Consider the following 26,156-nt stretch of genomic DNA (forward strand, 5'->3'; position numbering starts at 1 on the left):
GTGTATTTCTAGATTATAGTGGGCAGGACTTGTCGATCGAAGGTGGTGTACGTTTGTTTGTCAATAGATTTGTTTCAAACTTGCTCCTTGAGATTGCGACTCGATTACAAGCTTCCGAGAGTACCTGGTCCACTACTTCCCCTTCTGTAATCTTGAATATGGTGCAGTATTATGAGCATAGGGACAATGAGGAGAAGAAGGAAAAGAAGCACAAGGATTTGAAGATGAAGGTTTTTTTGCAACAGGCTTCTTGAGGGAATGGTAGATGACGTGGTGGTTTGTGCCGACCGCTTCCCTGTACTAGTAGGAATTTTGCGCAGGTAGGGCCGAATCAGTGTGCGTATTGTAAGGAGGAGGGACACTGGCGCAGCAAGTGTTCTGTACTCCTGCAGAAGGTGGCAGTACCAAGAGGACGGGGACCTCGTGGATGGGGTCGTGGAGATGGTTGCCAGGACAGGGCTCAGACCGTTGGGACATCGCAGAATCGTACTGATCAGAACTACTTTGACAACCCTCAGGACAAACAGTATTATCATGATGACTATGATACGGATGAGGTGACAGGGATGTCTTTCAGCTAGGACAGCCAGGGACAGGGAGAGGAACCAGTTATGATACCTGTAGCCCAGCGAGGTCCGTATGTTAGTGTAGATGTGCATGGTTTGACTAAGGAGTTTTTGGTGGATACAGGTGCAGCGAACAGCTCTATTTCTCGGTCCTTGGTCCCTGGGGTGACTCTGTCCTGCCATAATGTTTCAGTAGGATTTTCTGGTGTACCGGTTTTGAGCCCCATTTCAAAGCCTCTTGTGTTGACTATTGGTCCTTCCAGTGTGGATTCGCCATTCTTGTTGACGTCCAATTTTGGAGAGAATTTATAAGGTTTGGACTTGTTAAAGAAATTGCATGCTACCATTTACTGCTCCCCAGCCGGCTTCTATATGACGATGGGTCCTGATGTGGTGTGTGCTAAGCAGTTTCTGTCCAAAGATGCGCCCCGCCCTGCTGAATTTAAAGATGTACTACCCACATTGTGGGCAATGGGTGGCACAGATGTGGGTTTGTTGCAGATACCGCCTGTTTCGATTCATGTTAAGGAAGGTGCTATTTTACCCTGTTTTCCTCAGTATAGGATACCGCAGGCAGGTGAGCGAGCTTTGATAAAGATTGTGCAGGATTTGATTGAGCAAGGAGTGGTTGAGGAGATGACTGCTAATGTTTGCAATAGCTCTATTCTTTCCATTCTCAAAAGGACGCCTTCAGGCCCCTCTGAGTATCAAGAAGATGTTTATAGTTTTGAGATTGATTTGCGTGGAATTAACAAAATTGTGATTCCCCAGTTTCCAGTGGTCCCTGACATTACGACTCTCTTGACGATGATTCCTTCTTCTGCTAAACTATTCTCTGTCATTGACTTGAAAAATGCATTTTTTAGTATTCCCATTCATCCTGATAGCAGATATATGTTCGGTTTCACCCTCGCTGGTAGCAGTTTTAGATTCTGTTGCGCTCCTCAAGGCTATACAGAAAGTCCGAGTATCTACAGTCAGGCATTGAAAGGTCAGCTGGATTCCTTGTCACTCCCTACTGGTACTGTAGTGTTCCAGTATGTCGATGACTTGGTCATCACCTCGGATACAGAACAAGGTTGCAGAGACAGTACAGTTAAATTGCTGCTACATTTAGCTCAACATGGCCATAAAGTATCCCTTTCCAAATGTCAGTATTGTCGAAAGGAGGTCACCTACTTAGGTCACCTACTGTCGAAAGAGGGTAGGAGATTGACCCCTGAGCGCATCAGTACCATTGTTAAAATGTCTGCCCGCAAAACTCAGAAAGACGTGCGTGCTTTCATAGGTATCACTTCCTATTGCAGGCAGTGGATACCTGGCTATTCGTTGCTTACTAAGCCCCTGCTTGCGTGAACACTAAAGGATGTGCATGTACCCTTGCCTTGGATGCCAGAGTGTCAGCAGTGTTTTGAGCAATTAAAAACTGCACTTTGCTCGGCTCCAGTGCTTGCTACCCCAAATTACACTAAATGCTTTGTATTGTATGTCCATGAGCTGGGTGGTTGTGCGCTTTCTGTTTTGACACAAAAATTTGGAGATAAGCAATGTGTGCTTATTTCTCTGCTGTGCTTGACCCTGTCACCCGAGCCCCTTCACATGTAGATAGATCAAGGTCCAGAAACTGTCTACATTACATCCTCTTCTCCAAGAGTTAACATCATCTATCATCCCCAGGAGTCAAAAACAGCAGATCAGTGCATTGATTCTTTCCTAACCAAGTTAGTCTATTCAGAAAATTCAAAGATTCTAGGTGGCCCATACCTTCATTCGAGTGACCACACTGACCAAACTGTGACCTAGGGGCAGATTACGATGGCGAACGTACTTCAGTCCATCTGCCATCGCATCGAGGATTGGGACCGCCTGCCTACAAGAGGAAATTACAATGCAACCACCACCACGGCAGTCGCAATGCCTATATTTTACATTGCGGCGGGTGCTGCTGGCTGCAGCACCCACCGCAATGTAAAAACACTACATGTTACAGGGCCTGCCACATGGTACAGGGATATGTAGGGAGGCGCCATAGATGCCCCCCAACACCAACCACCAAGGGCCAATGTCCCTTTCCACCAGCGGGTAACCTGCCATGAAACGGCTATTGGAAAGGGACATCATAATCCCTACGGTGGTGCCGGGTGGGCTCAAGTAGCCCATCTGATGCGTAGTAGTCGGTCTTTACAACCGCCACACATCCGCCTGCCATCATAATATGGCGGGCGGTAAAGTTAGTTATGATGGTGAGGAGACTGCCACCTCCATCGACAGCCTGTCAGTGGCGGTCTCCCTGCCATTGTAATCAGCCCCCTAGTTCTCAATTTCCCTTGATGACATTAAACTGGCACAGCACAGCTCCAAGCCAATTTATCAAGTGCTTAGTTTTGGTCCATACTATCTCTAATGAAGACAGAGGAGTTCTGAAGCCGTTTTTTGATGTTGACTGCCCAGACCATCTACAAATTCCTTTTGCCTAAAATTTAATTAAACAATCAGTCCTAGCAAGTCAAAAAGAGAAAATATTTGGGCCAGAGACATAAGAAGAGTTAATCTAAATGAACTAAGCTTCCCACAATCCACCATCATGTACAACATTTTGAATGATATTGCATGCCTGCAAAACAAGAATGCAAAATTTATAAAGAATGGTTCTCTACTGAACTAAACTTTGTAAGGAAAGCACTACAGTCCTTTAAGAGAGAATAGTGATAAAATAATCCCAAACCTTCAAATCAAAGTGCATGAATTAAGGAGAACATAAACATATAGATGAAGGCAAGCACATATTTACAAACCCTGCAACTCAAGCTCAAAAACAGTCCCAAAACACTTTAAGATTTCAAGATGGTCAGAACATTTTGACCCCAGAACCCAATACGTCCTTCTCATACAAGACAAATGCATCACATTTTTTCAGTGAAAAGGTCAACAACATCGGACAAATATCAACTGAACCCTAGAAACCCAATATTCCACACTAAGGCTATCTCTACAGGTCACGTCTTCCATGTGATCAAAGAGGAAGCACTTTCTAGTGTGATTGCCTCACTTAGGTCCTCAAACTACTCAGAAGACCCAATTTCAGACCCACTGACACAAACACTGGTCCCCCATTTGTACCCATTCTGGTGTATTCCTATCAATAACTCCATGTTACCGGGAGTTTTCCTGATTGTCTCAAAACTGGCCGATTCAAACCTTTCCCTAAAACAACCAGCACTGGCCTTACTAATCAGTACATTTCTGGCCCAATACTGGTCTCTTTTTCTTGGCCACGCTCCTCAAAAGTGGAATTTCAGCATAAATGAAGCTATGTACTATATAAAACACCCTTCTAGGAAAGCACTCACCCTGGGGTCAGTTTGTGCTGTAACACAGGAACAGTAACCTTATAACTCATTGAAGGTGCATATAATGAAAAGTTGAGACACCTGTCCTTTGGTTCTCTTTGATTTGTGAAGAGCTCTCATCACTATCTGCCATAGGATGTCCTAAAATGCTCATGAGGAGCATGGGGCTAAAAACAGGGCTAAAAACAAAGAATTAAAGTGGTTTGTTCTCAACTTACTCCAATAAGAAGTTGCACCTCCAGTCCTGAGCCCACTCTATTCAAAGCTACCCAAGGCTCAATCACAGAACCAACCATTTTTATTTATAAATGGAGTCACTGGGCAAAGAAGTTAATGGACTGAGCCTGTGGCTGCCCTTCAAAATCTGACCTGTCTGCTCCCCATGCATCTTCATCTTCCTCTTCACCTCCTCCTCACATTTCACTTCTAATTTCTCTACCTGCCTACTTGAGCTCTCATGTAACCTCTTAACCATCCTTCCCTCCCTATCTTTACATTTACCCCCATCCAGTGTCCTCATCTGAAAGTCCTTCATCCCTAGACACTCTTACACACCTCCCACTCCTAATATCCTTTCTCCTCACCAATCTTTGACTTCTCCAGTCCACCGATGACCTCTAACACTTTCTTTAGAATGCTTCAAAACTCAGAAACACATTCCCATTCTTCCCAACTGACCTAAGGAATTGAAGCTTCTGACAGACTCCCCTTCTACCTCCAGCCTATTCTATTCTACCCATCTCACCAGTATTCTCCATTACTTCCTCACCCCACACTTTGCAGCGGCTCATCTTGATCCTCTGGACTTCATAGCTCCTTACCCTTAGTAAGCAAACCAACAACTATTTCTCTTGTGCTCTATAAACCCATCAGTTCCCTACTCCATATTTTGCAAGCTGTAAACCTGCATGATCTCACTCTGACTCATCCTTCCAATCAGCCTTATCCTTTACCAAATGCCAACTCTACTTTCAGATCCACCCTTCATAGCATCTCCCTGATTGAGATGCCTCCAAATTATGGCCCATTTGCAAGAATCTCCCAAAATGTATAGAACCCGATTTGTAAATTCAAGATGGACCTACTATTTATTTTTGTAACCTGGCTCAGAAACAGTGCAGCACCCAATAATCAAGAGGCCATCCCACTCAAAAACCACATAAAGGCTGCAGGAGAACAACAGTAATTTTAAGAACTCCTTGACAAACACGGGTTCGCAAGAGTTTGCTACTGTCACTGATTATCAATCTCCACCTTCATAGGCTCATGTGATTTTCAGGCCTCAGCTCAGCATTCTCAGATGCCGTCCATGATGGCACCACTGGTGCCACTGCCGCACACACATCACGCAACAAACTAAGCTTGGGGGACGAAACGTCAGGTTTGACCCAAAAACCAAACTTGAACATTATCCCTACTATCAAACCAAGAACATTTACACTTCTTCCAAGTTGCCTAAGAACCAACATGCTCATCTGGGATCCTGAATACAAGCCCCTCTCTCCAGGACTCTTCACAGTGACTGAAAAGCTATCAATCATCTGGATCGACCACCACCTCAGCTTCTTCAATGTTGACCAACTCAGCGGTTCTAGTACTTGAATAACAAAGACTGAAAAGTATTTCAGCAGGTAATGAAACAAGCTCAACATCATCACCATCTGCTTATACCTAGCCACTTCCTCCTTTCCAAATAACATTACAAATGTGAAGCAATTCCACTGGTGGTACACTGAAACCTGCAACAAACTGATGCCCCTAATGTCTTTCTTGCACCCAACCAATGACCAAAGCCTCCTTCGCTCAAAACAAATGTACAGAGATTGATGCTAGAAACTCTTTTTCTTGAAATATCAAAAGAAGACATCTAACAACTTCACTGTCACTTAAGAATCTATAAATCAACCACAATAAAAGCAAAAAGTTCTATTACTCCTATCAGATCTCTAAAGTAAAGTGCCCATCGGGGGATCTATGCAGGATGCCCAGAATCACACATGTTGAAATACACCACTACACAGATTCCTCATCCTTAAGGGTTCTTTGTGATGCCCTTGAAGATCGCCTCTTTAGAAAAGCCAAGAGCGTGGAGCATTACCACAGAATCAAGTCATCCAGCAACCTCTCTCCTCGGACCACAAAGAAGATTACATCTACTGGCAGAAGTATATCCTGACCACCTTCAGGCAATTCTTCTCCACCAAATTCAAGGTACTCTCAATGGCAGACATCTTCCCGTTGCACCCTTGTCCAGCTCTATAACCACCAAACTGATTTCTGAAGTTCTGATCTCATAGCTATACTCAATGCATCCAGATATCCATCTGGGACTAACTTGAAGAACACCACCAATACAAATGGAGTTACGACCCTATTACATCTTGTCTTATCTGCCACAATTGGTGCTGTTCAGCCAGCCTTACTAATGCAGCTGGAAGATCTTGACTTTCAGAGAACCATCCTTGGATGGATCTCCTCCCATTTCTTTGACAGATCTAGCATTCTCTTATTCCCTCCATACTATGGTAATCCATTCCACAATGACTCTAGGTAGCTGCAACACTCTATCATCTCTCCAATCCGCTTCAATGCTTGCCTCAGCCCCCTATTAGACCTTTTGTAGCTGTCCAATATAACCTTTTATAATATATTCTAAAGGAACTTAGGCTACTCTTGCACAGATAATTGTGTCCAATCCAAAGACCAGTGAAAGACCATGTGAAGCTCATCTCCTTCAAATCCAATCCTTACCCACCAAAAGGTGAGAATTACCAGCCTAGGACCACAATAGGCCACAGGAACTTCATCCTCAAGTGGCATCAGCTGAGGTAAGAAACAAGGGTGTGATAATGGATGCTGGCTTATCACTCTCCCCTCAAGTGAAGCAAATTAATAGCAGCACCTTCTTCATCATACATAATCTCTGACTTATTGTTCCTCATTGTTTTCTACAGACATTACAGTCTGCAATTGCTCTGTTTCTGTAGCGTCTTGACTATGCAAGCAGGCCTAACCGAAGAGCATCACTCTACCTACAGAAAATGCTACAAAGAACGATCACAGAATGCAGAAGCCAGGTAATAATTACATCTACAACCATTCAACCAAACAACTCAAAACCTTTAACTGCATCACTTGCCACCCATGACGAGGTTCTCTCACCTCATGGTAATTTGCATTGCCCGGAGAGCCATATAGGATACTGGACCATCTGTAGTGCTAGTGAAATTTTGCAGATTCAGACAGACTAGAACCTTGCCCTTTGCAATGACCATTGCACATTTCAAGAAGATGCACATCAGTTGAACCTCCTTCTCTGTCTGAAACAGTGACACACAGGAACTCTCTTACAGCAAAAAACGAAACATCCAAGATCACCTGGAATTCATAAAATGAGTAAAGGCCTGGCAGTTTGCACTAAATGATAACCTGTCTGCAAACAATACCACATTGTCTCTACTGCATAAAGTAGAATCACATAAAAATGGTAAATGTCAGCTTATGCAAATGTATAGCTTGCCCCACTTCAATCCAGTCCAGGATTAAATCCATCCACACGATTATTGTGGCATGATAAGGACTTCCCTCTCGTTATCACACACAACACTTAAACACTTTCCATAAAGCTGCACCATATCTCCACACGCTACAACCTATACAACACTGGTAGATATCAGCATAAGCGACTCTAGATCTAACTCCTCTTAGCTGAATTCCACACACAGTTGCAGCTACATGCAACAAACATAAGGGCACACCTCATAGTCTTGGTAAAACACCAAAAGACTCCCCATGTGGGCCATACTATAGCATCACACTCTTCCAACCAAGCACAACCAATGGAGTAGTGTGTTACCCGTCCTACGAAATGCACTTCAACAATTTGTCAGGGGAACAAGGCACTACATAAATGCAACCACAGTACAATGCAATATAATATGCTCCTGACACCCAGTCTTACAGCAATATAACGTTAGAAGAGGTAATCGCCAGTTTCGCGCATGGCCTTGAATTCTCGGATTGAACGTCACAGCATCCTCTCATGATAACATTTTCGAAAATGGAAGATCTCCTGTTATGATTCACTCCCTCTAATCTCTTCTCCTGAAATGGTTTGAACCTCTCACCTCCATATTTGTCTTTTCTGATATTGTAAACAACTCAAAACCCAGGGCTCTCTTAGACATCAAACTAAACCCGGACCTTCAGATTAAAACTATTCTTGCAAAGTTTGTCAACAGGATCCCCAGTTACGCCTTTTAAAAAACATAAACAATTTCATATGTGAGCCCGATGTTAACAGTGTGTTTATAGCTCCTGTGCTATTAAGGGTGGATAATGGTGACTCTCTATTTACAGCGCTCTCAAAATCTGGCTCGGCCATTTGAAAAGATGTCCTCTGGCTAGACCAATTTGGTGCTCAAGCACGTATGACCACATCAGATGGGTCATGAAATCCCTAAACATGTTCTCAGTGAAAAGCAAATGCATTTTCAGAACAGGGCTCCTGGGGCCAGATGCATAACCATTTTTAGTGGTCGAAAATGGAAAATTGGTCCGGTTTTGACTGCTAAAAAGGGTTGTAGTATATACAAACCCTATTTTGTGAGTCGGTAACCTATTACCAACGCAGAAAATAGGGTTTGCGAGTTGCTATTTGGAAGGGGCATGCTAAGGATGTCCCTTCCTAATAGCGAGTTGCAGGGGGGGGGGCGATTGTTTTGCAATCGCAAATGTGGTTGCAAAACAATGGCAGTTACCTCCAATTTCAAATTGGTGGTAAGCCAGCCGCAAATATGAAGGTGTCCTCAGGTGACCCTTCCCTTTTGTGTATGGCAGTAAAAATATCATTTTTTTAAATGAAAAGAAATTTTTATTTTCTATTTTACACGTAGCCCATTTTCCATTAAGGAAAACAGGCTGCATTTGAAAAAAACCTCAGCTTTATTTAAAAAGAAAACACACACACGATGGTCTGCTGTCCCCAGCAGGCCACCATTCCTGTGATTGTAGCCCATTCCCAATGGGTCTCAAACTGCGACCTGCCGCATGAATATTGATGAAGGTAGGTCATTTGTGAGGCCATTGGGAATCGCTACATGTGTCTGAGACACATTAGTACATTCCGTTTTGTGAGTCACAACACAACAGAAGTCCCAAGTAACAAACTAACAGTTTCAGGATATGTCCACTCATTGCAAAGTAAAAACGCCCTCCACCTTAAAACTCTCAGATTCAGAAAACAGCGAGCACTCCATTCTGGGGCTTCTTTCAAAGTTCCCCATTCTCTGTCCACCTCCACCTAAGCCAGATAAAATGGTACCCACCTACAGAAAGGATATAAAGGGGCATTAATTCAACTTCATGGAGAACCCCCTTACGTTGTCTCTGCCATTATACTTTGTTATTAATTCTGACTTTGCGTCCCTAGAATATGCACAATGTAACCTTTACTGTCCATACAGCTATGTTTATGTGAAAGAAATCCAGATTTTCTGACTTTTTGTTGTTGTGAACGTCCAACTATTCTTATCAAAATTAGGTAAAAACACAGCTGTACCCTCTTGCACCAAATCATACTCTATAAAACTTAAATTAAATAACTGAACACTGAAACCCCCTCCAGGCTGAAGAATTACTTAGTCTCAGGTCCTACAAATATAAGAGACCATTGCATAACTGACCCTACTAATATCTGTCAGAATCCTAGAGGTGAAAGGATTTCCAACCATGTGACCGGCCTTGAAGACAACCGCTCATGTCAATATAATGTTGATTGTGAATTTGTGATCATATCTTTATAAAAAGTCACATACCACAAGCAAAGCTCTCTGCTGCTGCTTGAACAATAGGTACCATTATTATCCAAAGTGAATAACTATGACCTCAAAAGATAAAAGGCTGAGTTGTCTAAAAATACGTTTCATAAGTGGCATTTTTGCACATATATGACCTGAGCGGGTGCAGAACATGCTGCAATACATTGAGCAAAGCCACTAGAAACACATCCTTAGTAAAGTCTCTGCATTGGTCATTCTTGGAAATGACAGCCATTTGTTTACTCTGTGTATGATAATGGTGCTGTTAGGTCTTTTGCTAGACTTTGGGTGGGGAACTGTGCTTTGCTATCACTATGAATGAAGGAAACAGTCAGAAAGCTCTGTTAGACAGTCAATTAAATTTGAATACTTTATTCGGTTTAAAACAACCATAAAAGTATACAATAAATATATAACACTTTTGATAATCACATAGAGATATGTACAATAAAATCATTTTGTCATACAAAACCGATTAAGGTGCCTTAGTGCAGATCGAAATCAATAACCTATTGATAAAAGACAATTCATTCAATCGAACTTTGATCACAGTTCCTGACAAAGCTCATCATTACGGCCCCACTAATTTCCTGTGTTTTATAGCATGAACAAGGAATCTATAAACAGTAATACATACTTCGTCCATCTAGAGAAATTGCAGATATTCTAAAGCCTCTCTACATTTTCTAATGTTTACAATTTTCAGAAGTGCCTTGAAATACAATTGTCTCTGTTCTTTATAGAGCTCACCAAAAATAAACATATGCAATTGAGTTTGAGGCATAACTGCATTACATGGACATACGTCCAAATCCTTCTCAGAGAAAACATTGTAAGGAAGACACCAGAAAATGGGCCATACCTAATATAAACCACAGGAGAAAAAACATATGGTTCAATGCCAGGTGTAGTACCCAGTGGTAGGTAGGTCATCATCTTTCCTAAAGAATTCAGACCTGCCGATTGTATGCAGTTCATTCTATACATAGGTCAACCACCTGATCTTATGGATAGTTTTATGCCATCATTCATTACTGACTGTTTCCGTACTGCCTCAGGTCTTGACCAAATGGGGAGCCAGAGTAAAGTGGGTGCCATTCTTACAATATCGCCAATATACTGCAATCCTACTTCCTTATGCATTATTGATGAGGGAGAACTGCAAGAAAGTGACAATAATCTCCGCAAAAAAATATTTTCACTAGTTTGTAATGCTGTGTAGTGTGTGTACCCCCCTACACCAGCACCGTACATGGCCATTGCTACAGATCTGGCTCTATAAATAGTGAATGCAGCGTCCACTTTTCAGGCACACCCAAGTGCTCTGAGAATCGAATGGGATCCCTAGATATGTAAAGTTGGTCTCAATTGTGAGAGCGGTATCACCAATATAGAATGCAGATATTCGGATGTGCGGTCGCACACAAATCATAGCATATGTTTTAGTTTTATTTGTTGACAACCATAAATCAGACGTAAATCCCACAAAACGGTGCAATAATTTTAGAATTCCCCTACCCCGTTTGCGCCAAAAGGACACAGTCATCTGCATACATTAGGACTGGTAAGTAACGAGTCCGTATCCATGTGGGATCTACAGCCACTTTAATCAGGTCATTTTCTAAATCATTAATATAAAAACAAAAATGGAAAGGGGCAAACATGCTCCCTTGCCTGACCCCTTTTTTGATCTTAATGTATGAAGTGCACTCCCTTGTGGTCCAAATCTAAGCCTACCTTTTACGTCATTGTACAGCTGAGACAAAAGATAAACAATTCTCGGGTTGGCCCCCTTACTCAATATTATGGTCCACAGTTTCCCCCTTCAAACATTGTCAAATGCTGCACTTAAGTCCATGAACGCCAGGAAGAGACAGCCCTCCCTGGCGGTCACATACTTACTGGGAACCAAGTGGAAATTCAGAGACTGATCTACCATCCCTAAAGCTTGTCTAAAACCATACTGCACTGAGAAAAGAATCTCATTTTCTATTGCCCAAGTCTCCAAATTATCCAACAAAACTATACCCAATTTCTTCGTGGTTGAATATAATAATGATATGGGGTGATAACAATGAGGGACGCTCCTATTCCCCATTTTAAAAAATAGGGACGATCGTCGCCCGCGAACATGACTTAGGTAGAGCTTCCTTAAGCGCACTACTAAGCACATTCACCAAAACAGGGGCCCACACTGCCCTTAAAAAGATCCACAGGTACTCTATCTGGTCCTGGTGCTTTATGACTTTGTGATCTATTTACCACACAGATAACATCCCCAAGCGAGTTTATGAAGTAGTCTGAACTCAGTCGATTCCCTATATCATCCAAAGTACAACGGTCTTGAGTATTTGTTCATATAGCTTCTTAAAATGTTTGGCCCATTCGTGTTTTGGAATAGTTACTTCAATGTCGACCCTCGGACAGTTTGAGAAAAATGAGGCATTCACTATCTTCCATAATTGCTTAACATTGTTTCTGGAAGAGGCACTAACCACCTGTTGCAAACCCTCCTCTCTAATTTCAGCTTCCCTACGTGAGACAGCTGTTAACGTGCCCTACATTTCCTTTTGTCTGTTGGAACCCTCTTGTACCTTTCAAGGCTATTAATGCGTTTTTATGGGCTCTTGAGCATAACTTATTGAACCACTTAATGTGTTTCTGTTAGTTAATATGTGTCAGTGCAGTCAATTGGTCTTAGGCATGGGAACACATTTCTGCAAAGGCCCCCAGAACTGCCTCAGGTTCCGAAGTATTACGCAGGCAGATCTTAAACTGGGGCATACACTTACCCACTAAGGGGCATATCAGCAACAACCGGCAATAATTATCGCTAAGCGCACTTAGCGCTAGGATAATTATCGCCGGCTAGCGTGGATTTTTATCTCTGAGATAGCGTGCTATTAGCAACGCTTATCTTAAAAGCGATAAAAATCCTAGTGCTAACTGCCAAACGTGAGATTATCGCTGGAAACCCAGCAATAATCTCACGAAGTTTGATGTTAGCTTGATGATAGGGCCTCACATACTTAGCCATGATATCCACCTTCCATAGGATTTCAAGGCTAAGTCAGTCCTGAAGCAGGCGTAAGGAAAGTAGCGATAACAGGGGTTATTGCTACTTTTCCTGCCGCTATGCTTCATAGCGTGGGGCTTGATGATAGGAGAAATGTCGCTTAGCGACATTTCTCCAGTCATGTCAGGTCAGGAACGCCCACTTTGCATCTCATTAGATATGCAAAGCTGGGCGTTAAGAATCTGCGCGCAAGGTTTCACGCGATAGCGTAACCTTGCTGATTAGGCGATAAAATTATCGCCGCTTTTCGGCTGAAAACGGCCGCAATATCGGTAATAATTTTCTATCGCCGCCTTGTAGATATGCCCCTCAGTCTCCCAAATATCAACTGGGCTCAATATCTCCACATTTCAGCTGGCGCCCCCATTTCTAGAATCCTTTATGGGGCAGGCCATTTTATCATGAGGAGCTTGATCCATTCCTAGGAACAAACTAATAATTAGTGGATTGTGGTCACTTAGGGCACAACGTTGAATGTAAAAATTACAGACCTTTCTAGCCCATGATTTAGATGGCGATATAAATCCAATGAATGAGCCCTTTCCCCTACCTGTGAATGTCATTTGATGCGGGGCTTCGCATGTCACCAGATCATGAGTGAACGTCAGATCATACATAATCAACAGCCTATTCAGCTTTTCTCCACTAGGATTATGGGGAAAATGTAGGCGATTGGACTGACCTTCATCAGGAATACCACAGACATTATCATCCGTAATAACTGTCAGACAGTCATCTTTATATATATAAGTGTTTTGAGAACTTTGGCAATTTTAACTTTTGCATCATTTCTTGTCTCTTTTAGGGCTGGGCGGTAAATTCCGTTCCGCTCGTGGAATTTGCGGAATTTGCGTAATTTCGCGTCCCGCGGAGAACGCGAAATTGCCCAAAAGTCTGCTTTCCGCGATTTCGCGAAGGTTTTTGCTTGTTCGCGTTCTCAAAATGCGTGTTCGCGAGATATTTCTCCCCGAGCACGCAAACATTGATTGTGAACAGGAAAAAAGCATCGCGAACAAGCAATTCCGCGTGTTCGCGGAATTTCTGCGTGTTCGCGGAGATTTTTTACCGTTTCGCGGAGATTTGCGTAACGCGATTACGCAAATTCCGCCCACCCCTAGTCTCTTTCCAACAGAAGTACATGAATCTCAGCTCAATGAATCTCACATCATTCTCCAAATATGATGCTGCTCCCAAATAACCACTAAGGAGGAGATGCACACCTTTCCAGAAGACATGCAGCTGACTCTCTAAAGAGTACTTTAGGTGTCAGGAAAGGATGTATGGTGCCAAGTTGAACATAGGATCTTTGTGGCGCTTGTTGGTTTCATGCATGAGCTGATGCAGTATCAGCTCTTCTGCGGCTCTTCGCTGAACACTGGTCTAACTCACAAGAAAGTTATGAGATGCATGGCGATACCTGGGGTTTCTCAGTTATTGCTTGTCTATCAGTTTCACTCAGACTGCAAGAGATATCACAGTCTTGGTGTTAGGCGGCTTCTTCATGCCTCTAACTTTATGGGCGAGGATGAAAAATCTCAGCCTTGGGGCTGTGTTTGAGCCCCATACAGTAGAAACCAAGAATCATTCTGCGCAGTTGAATGGCACACTACCAATACAATTCAGGCTAGCTCACCAATCTAGTTCCCTACTTTAGCCCAGGAAACAACTGATTTATCCCTAACAGAAGAGGGTTTTTTTGCAAGCATTAGAAGCTTTGGTGCAAGGGAGTTGCCGACATACATCCATTGTTCCATAGCCAGCAACAGAAGTGGCTTCCTCTCTCCTGAAACAAAATGAAATTATTGGACATAGGTCTAAGCACTGCTAATTTGAATATATTTTAATATAAATCTATTTGCTAATGTTTTGCAACAATTGGCCTCTGAATGTAGCTTGACCACCTTTTTATGTGCTTATAAAGTGATGGAGTAAATTTATAATAATGTAAAAAATATTGGAGACTAAATATTTCCTATGTTGTTCTGTATGCCTCTCACAGAGAGCCGCTATCGTTTACTTTGCTTTCTAAATCTCATAATCCACTGCTATGACTTAGAAATAGTTGATAACAAAACTGGCTATACCATAAAATTATGGATGGGTGAAAAGTGAATTACTGGGTTCTGAGTTACATCATAGACAACTCAAGCTTAGCTCTCGTTGTCTATTTGATGTCAGAAGAACCCCTTGGTGAAAAACATCCTCCATAATTCTCTGTTACCCTTCTATAATTCTATATGTTATGCATGGCTTCTTTAGAAAGCCTTTGTCGTTTACAGTAGATTCTAACTCTGGTAACTCACTGCCACGACATAGCAACAGTTGATAACAAAATTCATTAACTACTGTTGCAATGTCATAAAGGCCTTCCAGGCCAGTCTGACAGGGCTCTGAGAGCCACTCTGAGAGCAGCTCTGCTATATGCTTTGACTGAAAGCAGAAAGCACAGCAGCAGGGGGAAAGAAAACCGAGAAGGTGGAGGGAGTTGGTTACGAATGGCAAGTAAAGTGGGTTTTTTTCACATTTGGGTCAGCGAGAAGCGGTCATGATATGGATGGCTCCTCTATTACTCTTCTGACCATGCATAGCAGTTGAAAGTGGAGCTAAATGATTTTGAGGGCCATGCATAACATAAAATTATAGATAGGTAATAAAAGTGAATTACGGGGAGATTTTTCACTGAGAGGTTCTAAGTGACATCATAGACAGCCTGAGCTTCGCTCTCGTTGTCTATTTGATGTCACTTAGAACCAGTGGCATAATGAAAGTTGAGGGGGCCCCCCTGCAAGGTACCTGGAGGGGCCCAACTCCGGATTTAAACCGGAGCTCTTAGGCCTGAGTACCTTGCTGAGGGGGGCCCCTGCAGCTCAGGGTTCCCCCGCACCGCGGGGGCTGCGGGGGCCTGTGTTACGCACCTGCTTAGAACCTTTCAGTGAAAAACATCCCATGATTCACTGTTAGCCATCTGTAATTCTATATATTACACATGTTAATTATTTTAACACCACTGTAGTGGAAAAAAGATGACACTAGAAATGTGGGTACATAATGTATGCAGACACCTGTAAGAATTCAAACGATGAAAAGAGTAATAGCCCATCCTAACTGCTCTCAAGGAAAGACCTTCTCTCAAATATTGAGAGGGAAGAAGCAGCACCAGCACCCAAGTGTTTTTTAATAAAGTGAATTTGACAAAGGTTGTGTGTACGTCAGCATAACTCGGGTGCATAAAAATTCACTTGCACTTTAGCCCACATCAGAATCAGAAACAGTAGAATCTTGAAAGTGCAAAGTATATTTAAAATGGTGGAATATCCACCAGTGTGATGGATTTCTGATCACTGTCTCTGCATGGCCAGAGAAGGATGAGATGTTTCAGAGGGGATTGTCTACAAAGTTTGATGAACACTCACAAACTGGAATGTTTCTGGGTATTGACAAGTAGTATAAAGACACTTAAAGCTACTAGTCTAAACGCAGACGTACGTGCGAGTGGGAAAGGAAAGGGCACAACCCCATGTTGAAGGAGGATGTACCTGAAATTGTTGTGCACATGAATCTTTCCACAAGGTTATCACATGCAAAACTCCAAATATTACAACTGTTGTAGGTGTCCGAATTGTTCTGCGATTCTTTGTGAATTCCTAAAAACTCAGAAATCTACACTAAAAGAAGGACGAATTGTTAGGCAGTAGATTGCTTACTTTTCCACACTCAGCTTTATGAATAAGCTCCTCTGTGCACCACAACAGAGTTGAAACGCAAACTAACCTTGCTGCTCCGGTCTGACAAAGAGAGTTCAGGGGCGTGTGCATGTCTAACCTCACAATGTCTGAGGGAAGCGGGGCGCCAATCTGCCAGAGCAGCATGACCTTTCTCCAACCCTTTACTCTTTGCCTGAAGGCACTGGAGAAAAACACAATGCGGAGCAGGACAGGGGATCAACAACACGTGTTTGCGAATTAATAGGATGGAGAGCGGAGGACAGGGCGGAGCGGTGTGCAGCATACAACAACTGTGCAATGGAGACGGGAGACAAAGGGGGAAGATGACGAAGAAAAATATAAAAAAAAAAGAGACAAAACGGGCAGGAAAGTGTGGAGCAATGCTGCAAATGAAAGGAAATTGACTCCGGTGTTGCAAGGTGTAGGAGAAAAGGAGTATGGTCATGGGGGGGCAGAGTCTCAGGGGTCATAGCCTAGATGAAGGGCAGTGTCGTAAGTAGCAGCAGAATCAATGAAAGACTGCCACTGCTCTTCTAGTACATAAGCAGCATCTTTTTCACAACCTTTCTCCAAAGTGATTGACTATAAGTTATTATTAAAGCTGCTCTGGCCTACTTAACTAGTCACACAGAAAATGAATGTTAACATGTCTTAAGGGCTGAAGCACCTGTATCCAGAAATTCGCAGTGGGTAATACAGAAAATCTAGCTCCGGAGGCCAGTGAAATAGATTGAGCAATCTGTGTGTATGCCCAGGGCACAGGCTTAAACCATCATAAATTAACTTACATGCATAATGTATTTGTAACATGCATGTCATAAAATATTACTCTGTATAGGATACCACAGTGGGTTAAAGGGTTTCTTGCAAAAAACCTTATAACCATGGTAAAGTAGATTAGTGTTTTGTCCACCAGCATAAAACATTGCATGTCACCTTTATGGCGTAAGTTTGCAATCTTTAAGGCTTGAACTCAATCTATTATTATTGTTTGGTTGAATAAAATAGATTTGATTGAGTAATAATACACGTGAATAGTCAACACCCAAGTCAGGTTGCATTGTGTGCTAGAAAATTGTTCAAGTGTGTGCTATAATGCACATGCACTTGAAATCTCTGGTACCCTTACCTATATATCTGTCATAGACTATGACATTCAGAGAGTGAAGAAACACTATCACATTTCAGTTTATCTCTGGCCATCTTGCCAAGATCAGCCGGTGCCATCATGCCTCCCCAGATACAGTTTTGAGTTTAGGAGCAAGATGTGAACATCAAGCTAAGCTCCATTTGAACTCTAACTGGTCCCAGTCAAGACATCACTTGCACACAAACCAATAAGATGGTGAAGTGAGGTATTTGCAACTTGTTTTGCTGAAAAGGTAAAGCAGGCTAATGTGTGCCGCCATCTTTTTCAGTACACTGCACCAAGACATGTACGACGATTTGTTTTGGACAGCCCGGAACCTGGTCAACTTTTGGAATCAGAATCTGGCTGGTTGCCCTTTTATTCCAGCACAGAATGGAAGACTAAACAAGCATTGGCATAGCCAATATGTCTTTAAACTATGTTGTAGAGCAGCATGGGTGTTGTGCAGCATGTTGAAAAGTTATAATGAAAAAGTGTTATAAGCATTGGTGTTGCCATATATATAACCAATAAGGCATTGTCTATGCAACACCTAAAAATGAGGTGCTGCGTTTTTTCAAGACCGGCGTATGGGTTTCCTGGAAAGTCTGCTCAGGCCCAAAGAAGTTGGTGATGATTATGGGGCCAGGCTTGCAGCCGGACTTGCCATAGACATAAGTGGAGGGGGTGATGTCATATGCATGCTGCAAGGACTGAGTCAACAAGGCCTTTGGATGAGACTGACAGGCCAAAGCAGCACCTTGTCTTGAGATTTTGGTACTGAACAAACATCCGAAACTACATAGTAACACATTAAAATGGGACAAAGAATAACAGCATTACAGCTGTTACCTGGAAATAGGCATACGTATAAGGTGAGAATGTAGACAAAATGTAGAAGGCAAAGAGCAAGACCGGACATAGTGAACAGAATAAGAAAGTGGACGAAGGAGGTAGAGAGAGGGAAGCTAGGAAAAAGAGAGAATGAAAAGTCAAATAAGTGTAGATGAGAAGAGCAGTGCAGGAATGTAGAAGTGAGAGTGCGAAGGGAGAGAAAATGCAAGTGGGATGAGATAGTGTAGTGCTCAAGGGAGGGAGCAAGACTGGCAGAGAATAGAGGCGAAAGGTCAGGGGTTACAGGCAGAAGGGTGGGAGAAATTAAGAACGATAGGAGAGGAGAGAAAGGAGAGTAGGTGTGGGAAGACAAAAGTACAAGTGGGAGTATGCAATTATGCAGGTTTTTATTTTGCAACATTAAGGATTTCTTGCATTTGCCACATAATCTATCAACTGTTGCATACTTTTCATATTTTATCAAAAAATGCTTCTTGCTCAAACAGATCAAAATGTACTAAAAAATACAGCCACGTGGGCTGTTGCACAGTAGAAGGCCCTTTCAGTAGTTTGTTGTAAAGTAAATGAAGAGATTGAGTATTCACAAGAGAGCACAAATATTTGAGAAATGAGCATAAATGTTTTTTTTAAGGAATGAGAGAAGAGGATCTGTATTTTACAAGGAATAAACGACCCCTACTTTATACCCCCTCCTGTAATAAAAAGCATACTGAAAGTGGCACTGTAGTGCTTCGATCTACCTGATAAAGGCACCCAATCTTTAGCCTTAAGTTCATGGAACTACTTGGTGAGTTGAAATAACCTTAGAATACACAGGATCCCTACATTAAAAAGACAGTCTACTTCTGATGCACCTATTATAAGGAAATTATGTCAGAACTCAACTGTAATAACGTATTACACTTAATTTCTGACATCACAATGCCTGCTGGCAGAGCCAACAGGCAAGTGGAAGGGCAGGTCACGTGGCATAATGAACCATGGGTCGCCAGTTGTTGTGGCTAGCCATATACTAAAATGAGTTACTAGCTAAACCATTAAACTCTGAAAGTGAAACGATTCTTTCTTTCTTTAGACTCTCAAATACTTACCAGAGACAGGGGAAATTAGCGTGCGTAGTCTTTCAGACTCTCCTTTGAAGGACTTGGCTTTTCTTTCCCCAATGTCTTCCAGGCTCTGAGAACTGGACACCGATCCAATGAAACAAGCAGAAAGGGTACAAAAGTAAATAATGTTGCCATTAATGTCAGAAAATGTAAACAATGTTTTCTAATTACTCAGCTGTGTAAATCCGCAGGGGCTAAATAAACCATAACTCTCTTGTATATGGGTATACAATTTGCTCCCCATATTACCTTGGAGATAGCTTGACTTACTCGCTATACTCACTCGGAACAATATGGGGCTGGTATGAATGAAAGGCTGCTTTCAGCTTCCAGTACACCAATGGCCTAATTTAAAGCTCAGTGGTGCTTGTTTGCCACAGGACAATTAGTGTTTTCTAAGACAAAGCCATTTTTTAAGGAATATATTGCAAAATGTTCAAGGAGCATTTCGTATACACAGGCAAAATAAATGTCAAACCAATTTGACAATTCAATTTCATATCATAAAAGATAATTTATTATCCCATATCTTTTATCTTACATACAGTACAATCCAGCCATTATGATACACAAACTTATAATTCTAACGAGAAATTTGCAAAGATAGAACGAAAAGTCCATATCAACAACCAATTTATGGCATCTGTATAGGATATCACATAAAACAGCCTTCCAGTTTCAATACTAGCCATCCACTCTGATGTTAGCAGCCACTTTTGATATTAGCATCGATTTTGATGTAAGTAGCCAACACGTGTTTTGATGGTAACCGCGCTTCTTCAGGGCCATGCATCTGCAAAAAAGCTCTTTGATTACTTTTGTTTAGGATCACATAATTATATCTGGTTTCCCTCTTCATTAAAGGTGTCCCATTCATTCATATAAATGATCACATTTTTGGATTTCTCCCAGAATGCTCAAACCAGATGTTAATTCTATCTCTTCATGAAGCTCATGATCAATCAGAACATCATCACAAAGGTGCTGATAAAAAATTGTACAAAACAGATGGAAATTCACTTTGTTCGAGCAGATAGCTGAAGTGTCAGTGAGCCTATCTTTTAACCATGTGTTTCACAGATAACGACACTTCTTCGGGCCGTGGATCAACAAAAGAGCTTTTTGATTTCTTTTCTTTAGGGTCACATGATAATATCTGGTCTCCTTCTTCGTAAAAGGGTTGTCCCATTCCTTCATATAAATGATCACATCCCTGGGCTTCTCCCAACATACTCGGACTCATACATTAATGATATCTCTTCATGAAGCTCATGATTGATCAGAAATGAGTTGACAAAAAATGCTGTCCAATACAGATGGAAAATCATTTTGCTCCAGTGGAGATCAGTGAGCCTATCTTTTATGAATAACATCTGACATTTCGATGGACGGCACACAGAGATACTTGTAAAAGATAGACTCACTGACACTTAAGTGGATATCTGCTCGAACAAAGTGAATTCCCATCTATTTTGGACAGCATTTGCTGTCAGTACCCATGCCTAAGGCCCTTTCATTGTTGCTTCTTTGATAAAATGAACAACACTGATCAGGGCTAGGACTGTATTTAGTTAGATGAATATTTGGTGGTTATATGCATTATTATTATGTTTAGAGTAAACAAAAACATATATGTAAATACCTACGGGTACGAGTTACATTCCTGTTGGAAAATCAAGCCTTTCGTTATTTTGGTTTGATAAAAAGCACACCAAAGACTTGAGTTAGTGTCATAGGTTATGAGAGTGCTATGGGACTTTGGTGATAATAAACATTATTAGTGAATAGTTGTTTTTTCATCATTAGATGCACCAAACGTATTCACTGACATAAATTCAGGATCATGTTAATAACTTAGTTTATTTATAAAGCACCTACCACTGCTCTTTTGCTGAACCCTAAAGTGCAATGAAAGAGTTATTATTGCCCAGTGTATAATACTTAATTTACCATCTTTTCAAAGGATGGAATGCTGTCTGCTTTGCCGTGATTTCTACTCAGGGCTCTCAGAGCACTCCATCTTTTAGAGCAATCATTTAGCTCATTGAGCCATACTACTAGCATTACATACATTTTAGGTTATTTACTATTTTATCAAAATGGATGGCATTCAATTAAAAAAGAAAACCATTGTTCAATTGAAATTGAAAACAATTAAACTGCTGTTTGAACCGGAAGCTAAAAACAAGTGCAATTTCAAATAAAACTTGAAAGTGTAATGAACAAACTATAGAAGTGAATAAAGTTGTCTAACAGAAACAATGTGGCGTAAAATTTATTTTTCTCCATGTGCCGTGATTTCACGGCGCTTTGAAATACTTTCAGTCCAAATGTATTCCTTCAAGTATATTGGAGAATTACAAAAAGAATACAAAAGTTAGATTTTATGAAAAAGAATGTCACCAAGTGTGTTTGCTATTATTGTGATAAAGTGTTTTATTAGTTGGGATTGATCGTTGTCCACCACAAGAAATAAGGTCACTATCTTGTTAGGACAAGTCGAAGATTTCAGTCATTTAAATCTGACTTCCATCCCAGGTAACTATGGCACTGAGCAGACAGCCTTAACTCAACAAAAATGTAAAAAAAACACTTAGAAATACAAAACAGTTAACACATTTTAAAAAAAGACAATTAAAATCCCGCTGCAATTCATAAGAAGCATTGAAAATGCAATAGGTCTCGTCTTTTATTAAGTTAAAGTCATTTGCTTTGCTATACAATACCATTAGCAAAGCAAATGGCTTTAAATTAATCAAAGACGAGACCTGTTGCATTTTCAATGCTTGATTATATATGCTTTTTAAGTGGCAAGCGCCGGACAGCTGGAGCTTTACGTCATTTGTGCATACCCCTGTTTCTGAACATTTAGCATATTATTCACGTGCTTTGGATCACCAGGACTTGAATCAGATGTAAATGGGTAAAACATTCGAAGTTATTGTTATCAGGGGCCCCAAAATATTGCTTGCCCAAAGCTCCAAAAACTCTCTCCATGGCATTGGCTATTAAGTGGGCAGCAAAATGTCACTTTGCCTAGTAAGACAGTTGTCTTTCCATTGGCCCATCTTCTGGACAAAAATGATGATCTGTCTGACTGCAATTGGGGCCGAGGGGGCACTTACTACGAGGGTGGCTCCTTTCAGTCTACACTTTCTACTCTGACTTCTAAAGCAGTCCAAATGGCTTTCACAGCCAACAAAACTTCTTAATGCCGCTGTTTGAATCAGAACTTGGAAAGACTTTGCTATAGTGGAAATGCCTTTCCAAGCCTCTGTCATCCATCCTTGTCTCCTGTTCTTTAATTTCAACACCCCGCCCCCTTGCCGCTAAACATCGCGTTTCTGGCACGACGCAGACTCAGACACCCATCCAATGAAATCGGAGCACTGAAGGGCTGGCACACGCCACTGTCGAGGGAGGGATGAGCTTAGAAAGGACGATTTCGCTGGCCGTATTAAACAAGCCAGCAGGACATGTGATCACGCCAGACGCGTGCATGTCTCTTAAACAAGCGCACGGTGGGAGTGTGTGAGGCAAAGAGGAGACGCCATGCGCGTGCACATTGACTGTGCGCGCTCATGGTTTGTCTCTCTTCGCTCAACAAACCGACAACTATAGTCTCGCCAAGGCGAAGCAGCGCATGTGCTGCGTTCGCTAGGCGAGACCGAAAAATAGAGAAAAATATAATAAGAAAAATGCCATAAAAACAACAAACATCTAATAAGGGGAACTAGAGGTAAGATTTTGTAGAGGCTTAAGTGAAAATAGTGCTAAAAAGTGACAAAATCCCAATGGTAGTCAATAAGTGTCATTTGAGGCTGACTACGAAGGAAGGCATGTCGGATACACCAGGGAGACTAGCCTGGAAATAGGAAAGTTAAAAAAAGTCTTAAGTCTCAATCTGAAAAGACACTTTTTTGTTTTTTTGGAAGAAAAACTCTTCTCCACTGGGGACAAACCTGAAAACAGCTGGTTGGATACTTTTATCGGTGGTCCCCTTGAAGCTCTGGAGCAAAAGATGGAAAAAGTTCCCAAACATCTTCTGGTGAACACACAATCACATGAGTACAATTCCAAGCTTCCCAGGAACTCAATGGAAGCACTTAAAGACGTTCTGTCTGCAAGTCAGGTAGAGAGCAGCAGCACAGTTTAGTGTAGGTCTAGCTGCCACTGGTCAGCTGAGATTTTTCACAGAAATTTGTTCTTAAAGGTTTCTATGTTCCTGGAACCATCTAGGTGGATCAGTCTTATTATCCTTGGAGATCATTCTATCCTTGGTTTGGATTTCAAGAGGAAGAGGGTCCAACCTCCTCAGTTCATTTACACAGGTCACAGATGCCAAGTGCAGCAGTTTCAGTCTACCTGGTATCTTTGGCAAGTCCAGCGGTATAATGAAAAAGGCTGTTTGAGGATCCAGCTTTGTAGGGTTCACTAGCCTGTGGGTGGAGCACACCCTAAGATACTGCTCGTTCCTCTATGATCAATGGCGTATAGGTTCCCAGGCCCAGACCTACCTGATGAAGGCACTTGGGTCGCCGAAATGGCTGTTTTTATGTCATTTTGTAGGGATAACATTGTTTTATACTGCATTATTTTGTATACACTTAGCCTTTTCCTTTATCGTGTAGCAATCATGTTTTCTGATACTTAATAGACTAAAAGTTGTTTAGGGATTTGTTTTGAACAATTGCATTTTCCCTGCCCTGGGAACAGATATTAGCAGCAGGGGGTCCATATATATACATAAGTAGGTGGACCAATGCAGTGTTTTAAAAGAGGAAATAGCACACAATTCTTAAATGGTCCTAAGTCAGTCCATAAAATGTTTCTGCACATCGCACACCAATTTCGCTACACCATGATATAGTTGCAGTACTTAGGGACACATAAACTGTTCCATTGTTTTTTGTGGGCTGAAATCCAAAATGGGAACAGATATTGTGTGGCAATGGAACCCCTAATCCCCCCGACTCCATCCACTGCCAACCAGTTTCCCCCAAGTTCTAGTGAGCCTAATTTCAAAACATTCATCTTGCACTGCCCTCAGATGTCCTGTAGGGCATTTATAGAAATGAAGAACAGAGAATCTCTCCAATGAAGGGTCCATTACATAGTTTGTAAATTAATAAGTGCCCGTGCCCAAAGCCCACCTTATATCAGGCCTCTTTAATCTGCTGCCAGACACTCCTGAACCCTTTAGCTCACTCTTGCCCATTCCTACTTTCTCCCTCTGTGATGGTTTTCCGTCTTCTGTTTCTCCTTCCTTTCCTTGCGTTTTTTTCTTCTCATACTCTCGGGAAATGTCTTAGGAAGTAGAATAAGTGCTGCTCCCCAAAAATAAGTGCCAGTGGCCCCACCGGCAATCAATGTCTCAAATTAAGCAATGAAATGGACCAAGGAAAGAGATTGTCTGTTTCGTCACAAATTAATACATAGGAAATTAGCAAATTTGGACACTGCTCCCTTAATAATGTATTATGTTTTGGGCTAGTAGTTCAGCAAATATCTTAGCTTGTATTTATAGGTATGAGGGACTTCTATCTCAAGTTTTGTTAATTTTAAAACACTAAACCTGCGCAAAGAACACAATGTCTTGGGTTGTCGATGTCATAAAACTAAAATAAGTCATTCAAATGTGCCTGCAGATGTAAGCTCAGGTTGTCATTTTGGAGTTGATCCCATATGCAAAACCTCTAGATTCGTATTCAATTTCAAATAGCATTTTTTACTGAGACATAGTTGCACAGCAATCACAATTGATCACAAAAGCTAAACTGCCTGGCAAGTTCACAGTAGTGGAAATGATGTATCCTGCTCAAGCAGACTTTATATTTGACTCCTCTATAACAAAGCAGGGTGGCCCACACTCCTTTGCTGCTTGTCAACAAGGCAGCACTGGCTTTTGGGCGGTGCTGTGTTTAAAAATAACTTATAGGATTACAAGCATGGGAACTTCCTTGTGCAGTCCAGCAGCTTTAAGGCAACATTAAAAATGTCAAGATAACTCTGGTGATTAATGTTACTACTGTTGAGAGATCTGAATTTTTTTTAGTGGCAGTTTTTACTCATCATAAATTAGCGCACAGGGATAATGTGCCTGCTGCAAAGAGCATGTACCATGCAGATCACAGAAGTGAGCATGAGTGAGTTATGAGCAGCGCTTTAAACATTTTTTTAATGTATGTCAGAGAGAGGCTATGGAGAGGTACAGGACACTGTTTAAGAGTGGTAATGAGGGAATTCATGGAGAAGGAGGTCATGAAGGGGTGAAATAAAACCCTGTCACACCAGACGCCTCCAGCACAAAAGCTGATCTTGCAACCAGTGGCGTAACAAAAGCCCCCGCATCCTCTGCTGTGCGGGAGGGCTCAAACTCCGGGGGCCTCCTCTGGCACTGGCAGGTTCCTGGCCTGTGAGCTCCAAACTGGTTCCGGGGCATGAGGGGGTGGGGGGGGCATGCATGTACTTTGCAGGGGGGCCCCACTGGTTTAGTTAAACCCCTGCCTGCAACAAGGGGTGAGGTACTA

At 41.9% G+C, this 26,156-nt stretch overlaps 1 protein-coding gene across 1 annotated transcript in view; it reads right to left on the reverse strand.

The window, feature by feature from the left end:
- Positions 1-26,156, reverse strand: part of LOC146810760 (protocadherin-10-like) — a 294,634-nt gene that overhangs the window by 7,785 nt on the left and 260,693 nt on the right. The window contains exon 3 of the mRNA XM_085614444.1: positions 19,612-19,703. Within this exon, the coding sequence (XP_085470570.1) occupies positions 19,612-19,703 (92 nt within the window). The remainder of the gene's footprint in view (positions 1-19,611; positions 19,704-26,156) is intronic.

This window comes from Triturus cristatus, chromosome 7 (assembly GCF_964204655.1).
Source record: "Triturus cristatus chromosome 7, aTriCri1.1, whole genome shotgun sequence".
NCBI lineage: Eukaryota > Metazoa > Chordata > Amphibia > Caudata > Salamandridae > Triturus > Triturus cristatus.